The sequence below is a fragment of the Dryobates pubescens genome, chromosome 8, assembly GCF_014839835.1.
Source record: "Dryobates pubescens isolate bDryPub1 chromosome 8, bDryPub1.pri, whole genome shotgun sequence".
Taxonomy (NCBI): domain Eukaryota; kingdom Metazoa; phylum Chordata; class Aves; order Piciformes; family Picidae; genus Dryobates; species Dryobates pubescens.
The window spans coordinates 3951878-3964489 of NC_071619.1; the positions used below are offsets into that span (position 1 = coordinate 3951878).

The window sequence follows — 12612 nt, forward strand, 5'->3', positions numbered from 1 at the left end:
AGCTGTCCTGTCTAGGATTCAGAGCAGATACAAATATTCTTTTCACTTTTGGTTTACAGCTGTTGGGAGACTGTCTTCAGCAGTGAGACAGTCGTTTTCTGTTGAAGTTGTCCAAGAGGATGCTGTTAGTTTTCATATGGATGTTGGCTAGAGTTTAGAGCAGAGGATTAAAACTCCTGAACCCAGTGAATGAGTTATGTACAGAGCTTAGGTTTCTATTAGGTCATCAGCGTCATTTTCCTCTGACCAAAGAAGATGTTTGTAGAGAAACTTGAGACCTCCTTATGGGAGAATATATTGCTGTAGTGAGAAAAAGCTGGCATTTTGCTAGCATCAGTTACTGGAACCAATCTGTAGTCCAACTGGCTAAAGGTAGATGTTTGGAGTGGCTTGGGTTTATTTGGTGAGGTGGGTTTTGTTAGGCTTGCATGTGTTTGTTTTTCTTGGTGAATGCCAGAAAGGTGATTGCTGAACCACACCTGCCTCTCATCCAGCTCTACGTGAACAAGAGCATATTCTGCATCTTCTGTCCCATTTGGAGCTGAGCCACAATGATTCAGGCTTTCTGGTCAGACAGGGAAATTCTGTCTTCATCCTGTCTGAGACTGAAATATAGCAGGATTTTGTCTTTTCCTCTTGAACCAACAGTTGGCTTCAGCTAGGTCATATACTAGTTAAAAAAACCCATCCAAAACCCAACACATCAAAACTCTGAGATCAAACAGGCATTGACTACACTGAGTTAACTATTTCAGTATTTATGGAATTTAGACTTTGGGAAATGAATACTCTTAATATGCCAAAAAAAAAAAGCCTGAGCATGGTCAAATTAATCTTGTTTGTGCTGATAAGAAAGTAGCTTTGATAAGTGTGATTCAAGAGTTCCTTCTTCCCCTGTGGGTATTTGAATACAGAGAGAAATGGCAATTCTTTAATACACATATTTATGACAACTTCTGTCACATAAGCAGGCAAATAAGTATTACACAGCCTTTTTGAAAGGAGCTACTTGGTTATTTACATTTTGTTCTTTCATTTGTTCTTGTAGGATGGGTTTTAGAAGCTTTTAAATTGCTTGTCTTGAGTGTCAGAAGTGAGCTACCTGAGAGATGCAGATACCAGTGTAAGAAATGAGGCTGTAGTTGGAGAATCTGGAAAGGTCTGAAACATTTCTTTTAACAAACCCCCAAATAATAAAATGCCTTTGTTGTTGTTTTTCTTTTTAGGTCTTAATTTAAAAAGTGACTATGCATGTATTGAGCACTTATGTTTATGAGCACATTCCACATGCCTGTGGCAGAATATCCTGTAACAGAGCGGGTGGAGTGCTAGAACTGATTTGCAGCTTTCCATAAAGTTTCCTAGAAAATAAAGTTACTGTCTTACTGCAATGGTTTTTCAGGTTGTTTGTAAGCCAGATTTTCTTGGGTGTGGGTAAAGCTAAGCCTAGTAGATTTCTGTACTGAATGAGAGTATAGTTTGAGTTACCAAAGCCCCCTGAATATGAATGCTGACACAGTTCTGTAGCTTTGTTCCTTGTGGAATCGGTGGATGCTTGAGAACTGCTCTTGCAAACTCTGCAGTGGTGGTAATTTTCTTTTTGAAGTACTTGCTTGGGTTTTGTAAGCAAAAAGGGTTGTTTTTCAAAGGAAGGATGAGTTCTGCTATTACATCTTCCACGTGAAGAATAACGCATGTTGTTTGCATTGTAATGCCTAACCTTAACAAGCATAAATGTTAGCTGCTAAGTAATTTTAAAATCTTCAGTGTGATCATGCTTTTTTCTGAGTGGATTGTAGTGTGTTAGCATTCTTGTGGAAGTAAATATCTCAAATTGCACACAGTGTAATAGAGGACTTGTTTATGATTTAAAATGTGATGTCAATCACTCTTTGAAATCTGTCCATTTTACACACACTTGTATTTTTGTGACTGGGATAGGAAAAGCTCTCTAAAAATGACTAAGTTCTTTTCTGTAGGTAGTTGAACCTTTTGAGTACTCCCCAAACTGAGAATTAATTCAGCAGTTACTATTTCAGGACTACTTTAGACACTAGCATATTCCAGTAGCATGTACAAAAGTAAACTGATGCTTACTAAAAGCAATCTGTTGCTTTAATTTTCACCTATAGTGGTAAACAATTGTAAAAGTTGCAATGTATATAAAGCAGCCTTGTTCTAAAGATATTTGTGTTTTTAGCTTGTGGGCTTGCCTGAAATTTAAACTTTAAGCTTTATTTAAGTTCATTTACGCTTATTAAGCTTTAAATGGTCAGTTAAGGTAACCTGATAAAAAAAATTCATAAAGCTAACTGTGTTTAATAGAATAATCTTCATGGTAGTAGAGTAGTACTGGAATTCATATAGGACAAGTGGTCAGTGTGGTACTAAACAGCCAGTAATTTTTAGACCACTGTCTTATAAATGAAGGTTTTTTCATATATAAAACCAGGGAGTAATTTAAAACTTTTCCAAGGACTTATTGTAGAAAAAAAAAATGCTTCCATTGCTTAGCAAAAGCTTGACAAAAGCTCAACCTTCTCCTGCATTTATAAATGAAGCTGTAAGCCTTCCTATTTCTCCAAGTAGGAAATGGAGTCATGAGAGCTTTTGAAGTTTGTGTTTAGCTCTTAAGAATATCCAGAATCACAGTTAAAAAAAAAATTAACAGATGCAATGAACAGGAACACATAAGCACATGGTTTTCTTTGGCTAGATAATGAGATAAAGGGATCTTTTTCCCCCCTTTTGCTCAGTTCTTAATAGGTGATGAACTAAAAATACTGCATTTAGTTAAGTGGGAGCAGTTAATTTAAGTAATAGGTTAATTAAACTGAGGTATAAAAGACTCCTGTCCTCTTCTCTGTGAAAAGTTGGATAAAGCACCACAGAAGAATTATCACAGACTAATGAATACAATTTAATGGGACTATAGGTCAGACAGCTAAAACTAAACACTGAATTAGTCATGTTCCAAGTAGGTGAATTCTTCTTCCACCAAACTGGAAACTGGAAGGAGGAATGGTACTATTCAGGGGCTGAAAACACCTAAAATGAGGGGAACAAACTTGGTTTGTGGTTTTGTTTGTTTGTATGTTGGTTTGGGTTTTTTAGGTGCAGTTTTCATCTAGACTTCGAGGTGGTGAGAGTAAATGAGCCCCTGAGGTGACTCTGAAATGTGTGTGACTTGCTGAACTATGACATGAATGAAGTGTAGAAGCTTTTTGCACAAAGGGGATGTACAGCGTGGCGTCTGGAGGCGTTTTTGCTGTGCATTATCTATGGAAGAGCTCAGTATTATGCTACTTTAAATATAGCCTTAATCCTATGTATTAATTGGGTGTCTTTATCTTAATTATCTTTCTGTCTAGGCATCTGACCTAATTCCTAATGTGAAATGACCTTTTTCTTTTTAGGTGTTTGCATCTTGCAGCATTTGAGAAGCACTTTTGCTACTCGGCAGCTTCTTTTACATGTTGTTTTCATAGGCTTTTCTTTTTTTGACTTGCTAAAATGTCATATGAAGTTCACTTGATGAATATTCCTCTTCATATTAATATGAAGTTAAAATGCTGGGATTTAACAAACATTTCCTTAGTCTGCTGTTTGAATTGTAGGCTTCTGGGTTAAAAAAAATACATTTGTGAAAGGAGACGAATGATTTCAAAACAAATTGAAAACACGCTGTAAGCATTTAATGTAAGGCACTTTTCTTTTTAATGGCATGCTGTATCCAGATAGACTTTGCAGGCAGAGGTGTAAGGTGTCTGTTTTCTCCTGCAACTGCTATGTGATGAAAAGATTAGGAGTTTACAAAGGGTTACCAAATGCGGCTTAAAGACAGTAAAATCTCTTCCTCAGAAAAAACCTAGCTTGCTTCTGATAGTTGTTTAGTTTCATTTCACAGCTCTGGAATTGAAAAGGCAGCTTTTGGATATGTATATATTAATATGTTGGCGTAATCCTGCTTTGTAGGTCAAAGATTTGTGACACGAGCATGAATTTTGCCTTTTGACCTTGCTGAATAAAGTGAGACTATAGCGTTAGACTCTTCTTGAAAGGGGTCTAATATAGCTGCAATTGAAATCTAGCTTGGAGAACCTGGTGACAGCTCAGCAGCGTTCAGAAAGGTGGTACCATTCTCAATAAGTACATTTTGGTGATGTTTCACAACAGTCACACTGTCAGGAGCACCGTTGTCATGGTTTAAAACCTTTATCTTCGTCTGCAGCAGTGTGTGGACTGTTTGTTATGGGCTCGTTCTCCACCAATGGAGGTAAACCAATTTGTGTGACTAACTTTTTTCTTTGATTACTGATTAAAGAATGAACGTTTTAAGATCTGGACAGCTAAACAGAAACCACAATTTTTTTTTTTCTGTTCACAGTTTGCAAATTGAGAGCCTTGAATTCACAAAAGCAACCAGAAATCGTCAGGTCCTGGGATGGCAGCTGCAGTGAGGGCAGAGACCAGCCGGGATTAACGGAGGCATTTAGCTTGATGTCAAGGTTTCTTTATAGACTTTATTCATAAAAGTCTTCCTGGCAGACTGCACTATTTTTTTTCATTAGTGTGAATTTCTCCAAGGCATTTATTTGGTGACCTTTTGCTATTGAAAGATGGACTAAACATTACAGGGTTAGCAAAACACACTCTTAAAGCTATTAAAGAAGTTATAGTAAGGTTATTTACACAATGTGAGTTCTCCATTGTAATAATGAACTCAGGGTGGTAGGAAACTTGCCTCCTCTTTACTTACTCTTCTTTGCACATACTGTAGTCTGCAGGGCTTGGGAACAGAGTTGTATCTCTTGTCTCATTCTTGAATTGCAATTATTTGCATTATTAACTAAAAGCCTACTTGGGGACTTCAATAAAATGAAATACAGCTTTGCTTTGACATTAAGTGCTTCATTGTGCCTGCTGCAAATACTTTATGAAACAAACTTCAGTATTATGTTTTGTCTGGGGACATGATTGTTTTCCAGCAGGAAAATTAGATGTTGCAGAGGTGGAGAATTTGGCTTCTCTGCAGAGGAAAACATCCCTTGCTGTTCTGCTGCACTCTTGCCAGACTGAACAAATTTGCAGCAGCGATGGCTCTGTAAGAACATACTCCTTAGAGTGCCTGTGGGTTTTGGTGCTTTAAAAAGATAGAATAGTTCATAGGCTTTCCCTGTCTTGGGGAAAAATATGGGAGAACCTGTGATGCCTGACTCGGGTATGTGCATGGATTGCAGGTTGCCAACATCTGGTTTTACAGCACAAGGGAGCGGAGTCTCGCTGTGTTACCGACTGTTGCTGTCTGGCTCTGTATTAATTTACCAGTTCCTAGTAGGAATGTCTTTCCAGATAAATTTGGGTTACCCTTTACTTAAATAGTCTGTCAACAGTTCACTTGCCTAATAGTTAATTGAAATCTACTTGAAATAGTAATTTGTCTGGTGTTTAATTTTGGAAATGTGCAGACTCAGTGAATTACCTTAAATAGAGAAGTGCTAGGTTACAAAACTGGAAGGCTTCAGAGCAGCACTTCAACATTAGAAATGCATTTAGTGTTGGGTATTTAGCTCTTTGGACAGTGCAAATGCCAATGGATATAGGTAATGTGTCAGGTTTTTCTGCTAAGGGTTTTGTAAATTAGTTGCAGTAGCAGGAATGTGACTTAGCTGCTTGTTGTCAATCGCAGATGATGTTGAGACTAGTTTTTCATCCCAAATTTGCAGCAAAATGCTCACTATCATGTTGATTTCTTAATGTACCAAGAAAAATGGCTTGGTCTGAGGAATATTTCTTCCCTGCTGAAGCAAAAGATTGCATTGTGTGTTGTATTTGTTTTCTTATCTTTGAAGTTATTTGAGAGGTCAGTATGTTGAATATGTAGGTAGGTAATCTGTATCCTTCCAGGAATACTTTAAGCTGTTATGTTGCCTTTTTTGGTTTGTTCTTATTGTTAGTCTTGAAAATGGATTTGTCCAGGTGTGTGTTTTTGTTAGATTGCAGGCTGTGTTGTGGGGGTGTGTGTGCATATATATGTGTGTATATAAGTGAGGGAAAGATCTCATCAATGCCAGCACTTCTAAGCCTGGGCAACTGCAGAAATCCAGAGAGGTCGATGGTAACACATTGGATCTTCTTTTTCTCTGTTCCTCCCTCCCAGGAATCTTGTTTCAGTTGCTCACTGAGGCAGTCACTGATGGTGGTCAGCAGTTTGAAGTTCCTATGGAATTTTTGGTTTTTCACTGGATTCTGGGAAAATACATATGGGCAGCTGCTGGTACTAATTGGAAAGTTTATTTGTGCTGAGGAAGCAAACCCAAACTAACAAAACCTCCAAACCTCCCAGGAAATGACAAGTATTTATTCACTCCTAAACCTGTCATTATTTTCCAGTGTACTTTTACCTAGCAAAATCTGAGTTACATCTGTGTTTTGAAGAGGTAAAAAATCATTCTTAAAAGGAACAGCGTACCATTGTCTGTACTTAGTGAGAGGCATGAGGGGTGGTTTGTATTGTGTGTGTCAGGGAGGTGGCCAGGACCTGAAGAGGCACTAAGTCTAGCAGAGTGAAAATAGTGGGGTCATCTGGGTGGGCTCGACTGTGCAGTAGTGGTTTTGGGTTAATGGTTGGACTTGCTCTTAGAGGTCTTTTCCAACCAAAACAATTCTGTGGTCTTTATTAGTTTTTGAATTCAGGAACTATAAAGGAAGATTCTGAGTAAGATACCAGCCCAGATACTACATGCACAAGGCATATTTTGAGTTGGTTGTTTATGGTACGCTCATAAGCCTAAACAATTGCCAGGGTGATTTAGAAGCTTCACCTTTGTCATGCAGAGACTTAAAAGAATCAAGTATTTTAAACTGAATTTTTTGTTTTTACTTGAACTGTTTCAAAACAGTCTTCTTCCTGAAGGAGTTAATGAGGGAGAAACTTGGAACCAAATTAAAGTAAGAAGCTGACTTGGATTTCAGGAAAATAGCTGAAGTGTTGAGTTGTATTTATTCACAAGGAGAACAAAAGAGATGTCTTTCTCATGGCTCTGTATGAGGCTGATGCTCGTACAGAAACAGAGTGTCTCGAATCAGAGCGTTGAGCTCCCTCCCAAAGTGTGCTGACAGTTAAAGGCTGCTTAATTATTTATTTGGATTTCTGAAACTCTGCAGTTCAGATCCGTGTGACTGTTTCCTGAACATATTGTGATCTTTGAACGTGACAAGCAGATGCCTCTGATAGTTGAGAGAACTGTACTTATGAAAGGCTTCTTTCTCATGAAATGGCAGATACATCCTGCAGGCAGTGGTGCTTGTGTCCTGCTATTAGTAACTCTTCTCAACAGTAATTATTGGGAGGCTGTGTCGGTGACTGAAGATGGAAAGCAAGGCATGAGGCAGTGCTGGGAAATGAGAGCACTAAATAAAAACAGGAAGGAGGAATGCACTGAAAGTACTTTTTCATATACGTGAAGGAAATGCTAGTGGAGAGTCCAGGATGTCTTTGCAGGGTTGTGGCCATGGCTGTTAGGATTGCATGTGTGTGTCTGCTTCGTGATGGAGCTGCAGCTGTGTAGCTTCTGCTCTTCTTTTCTTCCCTCAGATCATGGCTGTGTCCGACACTGAAGTACTATCACTTAAAAATGAGAACAGTATCTCTAACTCACCGTATTCTAATCAAAGAGAGGGAATTATGTGGTGAGATAACGTGTGTCAAACACTTAGTATCTTGAACATGAGCTGCTTTTCCTGTGAATCACATGCTGTGATGAGGGAAGCAAAGCTCAAGGGCAAATACTTAGAATACCTGTATCTATTTTAATTCCAGGAGTCTGGCTGGAAGGAGCAACCAAATGTTTGTCACACAGAGAAAAATGTAGGATTTATTAGGATGTATCAGTTCTCTAAATGCAGCAGTGGCATAAATTCATGCTTTGGGGTCATAGTATAGTATTTCAGTCTGGAGAAGAGAAGGCTCCGAGGTGACCTAATGGTGGCCTTCCAGTATCTGAAGGGGGCCTACAAGAAGACTGGGGAGGGACTTCTCAGGATCTCAGGTAGTGATAGGACTAGGGGGAATGGAATGAAGCTGGAGGTGAGGAGGAAGTTCTTCACCATGAGAGTGGTGAAGCCCTGGAATGGGTTGTCCAGGGAGGTGGTTGGGGCCCCATCCCTGGAGGTGTTTAAGCCCAGGCTGGATGTGGCTCTGGCCAGCCTGCTCTAGTGTGGGGTGTCCCTGCCCATGGCAGGGGGTTTGGAACTAGATGATCCTTGTGGTCTCTTCCAACCCTGGCTGATACTATAATATTTTTGCTTTTCACTGCTGTGTATTTTATCTAGGGGAACTTAAAAGACCAGATAAGGTATTTACTGCAAAAGGACTCTTGTGTTAAATCATGTTTGCAGTCATAAATAAACATCCAGTTATATAGAACAGAATTAACCAGGTTGGAGAAGACTTGGAGATCGAGTCCAACCTATCTGTCACCCAACACATATGATCAACTTCCCACTTTCCCAGAATTATCTATACTAGTTAATAGAACTCAAATAATCTCCTCCAGTCCCCTGCATTCAAAAAGCTGTGGTAGCTTCTAGTTGTCCCTTTTGGCCAGCGAATACCTGGGAATGTCGCTGTTTCCTTTTAACGTAGCAGAATTACAGTGAATCTTTTCAGAGAGTCATTGTAATTCTGTCACTTTCTAAGCATTGCTGTTAGTGTTAATTGCATCATTTGAGTTAAGGCAAATCTCTTCTCTCTTTTTCAGGTTTAAGCCATTTTTTCCAAGCCGAGTATTGCCGCCTGATGAGTATGAAGATCGAGAGTTCTCTATACAAGATATTCTCTTGACAGAAGGTCGGCTAAAAGTCACGTTAATTGAATGTACAAGGTATGTTTTGTGGCCTCCTGCTTATTCTTGACTAAGTTTGGAGTAATTGTAACTGTAGGGCCTGTTTTGATTCACTAAGCAGCAGCTTTCATGTCCTGGTTGTGTCTGGATTTTGTTTTTTAAGTAAACAATGAGTTCCTGAGGCACTTCGATGGATTTTGTGCATGCTTCATGCATTTGCCTTCCTCCTGAATTTTGCCTGGTTACAAAGCTAATCTTTACCTCCTGTTACTTGTTTTGTTTTGCTTCTCTGTTTGGCACACCAAATTATGAATCTCTTTCCAGGACAGTGTAAATTATCCTATTGTGTTTTGTTGTAAGCAAAGGCAAATAATTCTCTCACTCAGTCTTCCTTTGATTAATCCAAATAACTTATAAGGCATTATTTATTGTCTTTGCCTTGAACAAAATAAAGGAAAGAAATAAAATCCACTTCATTCATTGAAGAGAAAATTACTCCCTTTAAAGCTGGAGAAAAGGTGTGTGGGCTCTTGGTTTGTTTGTTTTCTCTTTTGTCAGACCTCTTAGTTCTTGGTTTGTGTTAGATCTTATCCAAGTAGTACTTAGCCTTTGATCTAGTCATGTGCTGTTCTGCTCTTATGAACTAAACTCTGGTTTGCAGCAAGACTTTTTAACCTGTTCTTTTCATGGCTGTATTATCCACAAGAGCTCCTCTTAGCATATTTTGTTCTGTAGCCTTGAACTGCCCCAAATGTGTTTGCTGTACCAATGTGGATTGTTAGTGCCACAGATTTCCAGAAGATTCTATGGATTGTGTGGGTCACAGCAGTGATTATTTTTTGTAGTAAAATTTCTGCTTACCTGTCTCCCTAACTATTTTGTGTTATGTTTTCTGTGAATGATTCAAGAATACTGAATGGCTCTGTGTGCTCCTTGGCTACTAAGTGTTTCCTCTTTACCCTCACTGAGTAAGGGAACTCGTATCTCTAATTTCACTCCAGCAGTGCATTCATTTTTATTATAAGAAGGCCAAACTCCTTAAGTTGTGTGCAGTTGTTCTTGCTTTGGAAAGTAATCTTATAAATGCTGCCTCTCCTGAATGGGAAAGGTTGTGTAACATCACCGACGTATCTGCAGCGTTGTGTTTCTTTCCATTACACTTAGAAGCCAGATTGCTCGGTTTGACATCATCACTTGACCTCTCAGTATTTTCAGCTGTCACAGATGCTTATCAGATGGCTGGAAGAGGATGTAGTTGCTGGCTTGTCAGGTCTTTTAAGCGTCAGGTCTGACTTAATCCAACTGTTTTATGCAGCTTGGAGTTTCTCGGCACGCACTCGAAAATTTTGTCTCAGCAGACACCTTGCAATCTAGACTTCTGACTCTTGGCCCCATAGTAATTCCTCAGATCTTCCAGATGTTCCATCCTTATTTGAACTAAACTACAAATGCTGCCTCTGTGAGTAAATAATTCTTGCTTACTCTGCACCTGGAGATACTGATGAAGTAGAAGCTGAAAGACACAGAGAGAGGATTTGGGCAGTAAAAGAAGAAATATACAATACATGCAAAAGAAACAATGACAGGATTGCCTTTTTTCATCACCACCATATGTGAGCTGGTGTGAAGCTTGCCTGGGACAGTTCTGCAGTGCAGCAATTCATGCTGAAGTGAAGACCTTTTTGACTTATGCCTGCCATAGAGACCTGAAAAGAACACTTTTATTTGTGTCTCAGTTTTGCTTAGTTCCCCAGGAGGTTTTTCTATTCTTTCTCGGTGCTGTACCTATTCTTTAACTTCTGAACAGAATCTGGAGTAGGATCCTTGACTGCTGATGTTATGTTCCTGCTAGTCTGGTAACAGTTGTACTTCTCCTGCTTTGGTCTGAAATACAGTGATAAAACATTTAGTACACTTTTTATGTCCGGTTTAATTTCATTGTGTTCTTTACACGACCAAATAGCTGCAGTGTTTGCACTTGCTTCTTTACTAATTGCAGGCTTGACCATATTCACTTCCTTGCTGTCATGGTATTGAAAGAAAAGAGATTTTGCACATTAAAAAAAATTCAAAGCATGGAAACTTCAGTGTAAATAAAGAATGCATTTTGCAAATGTTTGACCTGTTGAAAATACTTTTCTTGTTCAAGTGCAATGCCCTCACAGAACTCAATCACTGTAAAAATGCTGTTGTCTGTCATTACCTTCATTTCTTAAGGGGGAGGGGGGGAAGCCAAGCAGGAGACTTATATACCCTTCTTACTCATCTTTCGTTCTGGAAGACTATAAGGACTTGCTGAAGGTTTTGGCTTGGATCAAGAGCTGAGGTGACCACAGCCTCCATGTGCTTCTGTTGTTCTTTGTCAGAGGACAAACACTTCTTAACTTGGAGTCCTTGTAGCTCTCACACTGGAAATCAGGACAGTTCCCAACAACTGTTTTCATATCCACAGCGACTCTGACTCACTCCCTGCTACCTCATGCTCACCTGCTGCAGGGGGAGCCATCCAATTTACATCTGGAGAAGAAAGAGCAATTCACCTTCTCTATGCATATTTTAATCGCTCAGTTGGTAGTTACATTTCTTTACCGATTTAATTATAGCAGGGGTTGTAAACTGTTTTCAGGTTGTCTTCCCTACCTCTTTTCATACTGATTTACAAGCTTTGAATGTGTAGGATATAGATACCTCCTTAATATGCAGTTATTTTGGGTATGTTGTGACACAATGCCAGGTTTTATCTGTAGTTGTGATAGAATGCAGTACCCCTTGCTGTGCTACTGGAAGTAGTATTAAACCAAAAATTCGAGTGTGGTAGCAGTTAAAATTTCCCTTTTGTCTTTCTGACATTGGTGATTGAATTCCAAACTCCAGTGTGAAGATCCCTCTAAAATGTAAATCTGTAGTTTTGCTGACTTGTGACATGTTTTGTCAAGCTGGACGTTGGCAGCCTGGTGTACGGTGAAATCTCCTTAGGGCTCATTGTTTTCCTTGTGACTTTCATGGTATGGTTCTAGCTGAAAGTTGGTTTATTTCTGGTTTGAGCTACCTCCTGTCCTTTTTGCTGTTTACTACAAGACAGCTAAATAGCTACTGTGCTGCTATTTTAGAGGGTAAGTAAGAACTTGTGGGAAATTCCCTCAGAGTTTAGGTGGCCAGAAAATGAAATGTATGCAACCATTTAACAGCTGTGGAAAAGCTGTAATGAACTGTCTGATGCCAGTAGCACACTGAGGGGGGAAAAAAGCCAAAACCTGTTACTCAAAAGCAGCTACTAAAAGCAGAGCAGAAAAGCCACAGAGGTTTTTTTGGGGATGGCCAAAAGATAAGCAAAGAAGACATGAATTTGTCAGTTCAAGTCACCCTGATGAAATTGAGTCTTGTCCAGACACAGTACCTAATCACTTGGTTCTGAGGACAGATTTCTGCTCACAGTAATCAAATCAAGTGTCCAGACAAGTGAGTGCTGAAAGTCAAGCTGGAGATGAGGCTGCTGTTTGTGGTGTTCCACTGGAGCATGCAAGCTTCCCACCTGAAGATGGACTTGGAGGGTACAGCCACTAACACTGAACCAAAACTGACACTGTGGAAAGCAGGTGTGCTGAGTACCCAGCCAAATGCAATCTTCTGTCACTCCTGTCATGCATTCATGTGCCCAGCTGAAAAACAGTGAGGGGTTTTCCCTTGGGACAGGCTTAATTTTACCAGTTGTAATTGTTGGTGAAAATTGTTTGCAATAGCTTTAACTTTCAAAGTTTGTTGACTT

The 12612-nt window shown here is 39.4% G+C and overlaps 1 protein-coding gene across 1 annotated transcript in view; it reads left to right on the plus strand.

The window, feature by feature from the left end:
- The window catches only part of PDZD8 (PDZ domain containing 8), a 46857-nt gene that overhangs the window by 12786 nt on the left and 21459 nt on the right, over window positions 1–12612 (plus strand). Inside the window, exon 2 of the mRNA XM_054163663.1 lies at window positions 8763–8885. Within this exon, the coding sequence (XP_054019638.1) occupies window positions 8763–8885 (123 nt within the window). The remainder of the gene's footprint in view (window positions 1–8762; window positions 8886–12612) is intronic.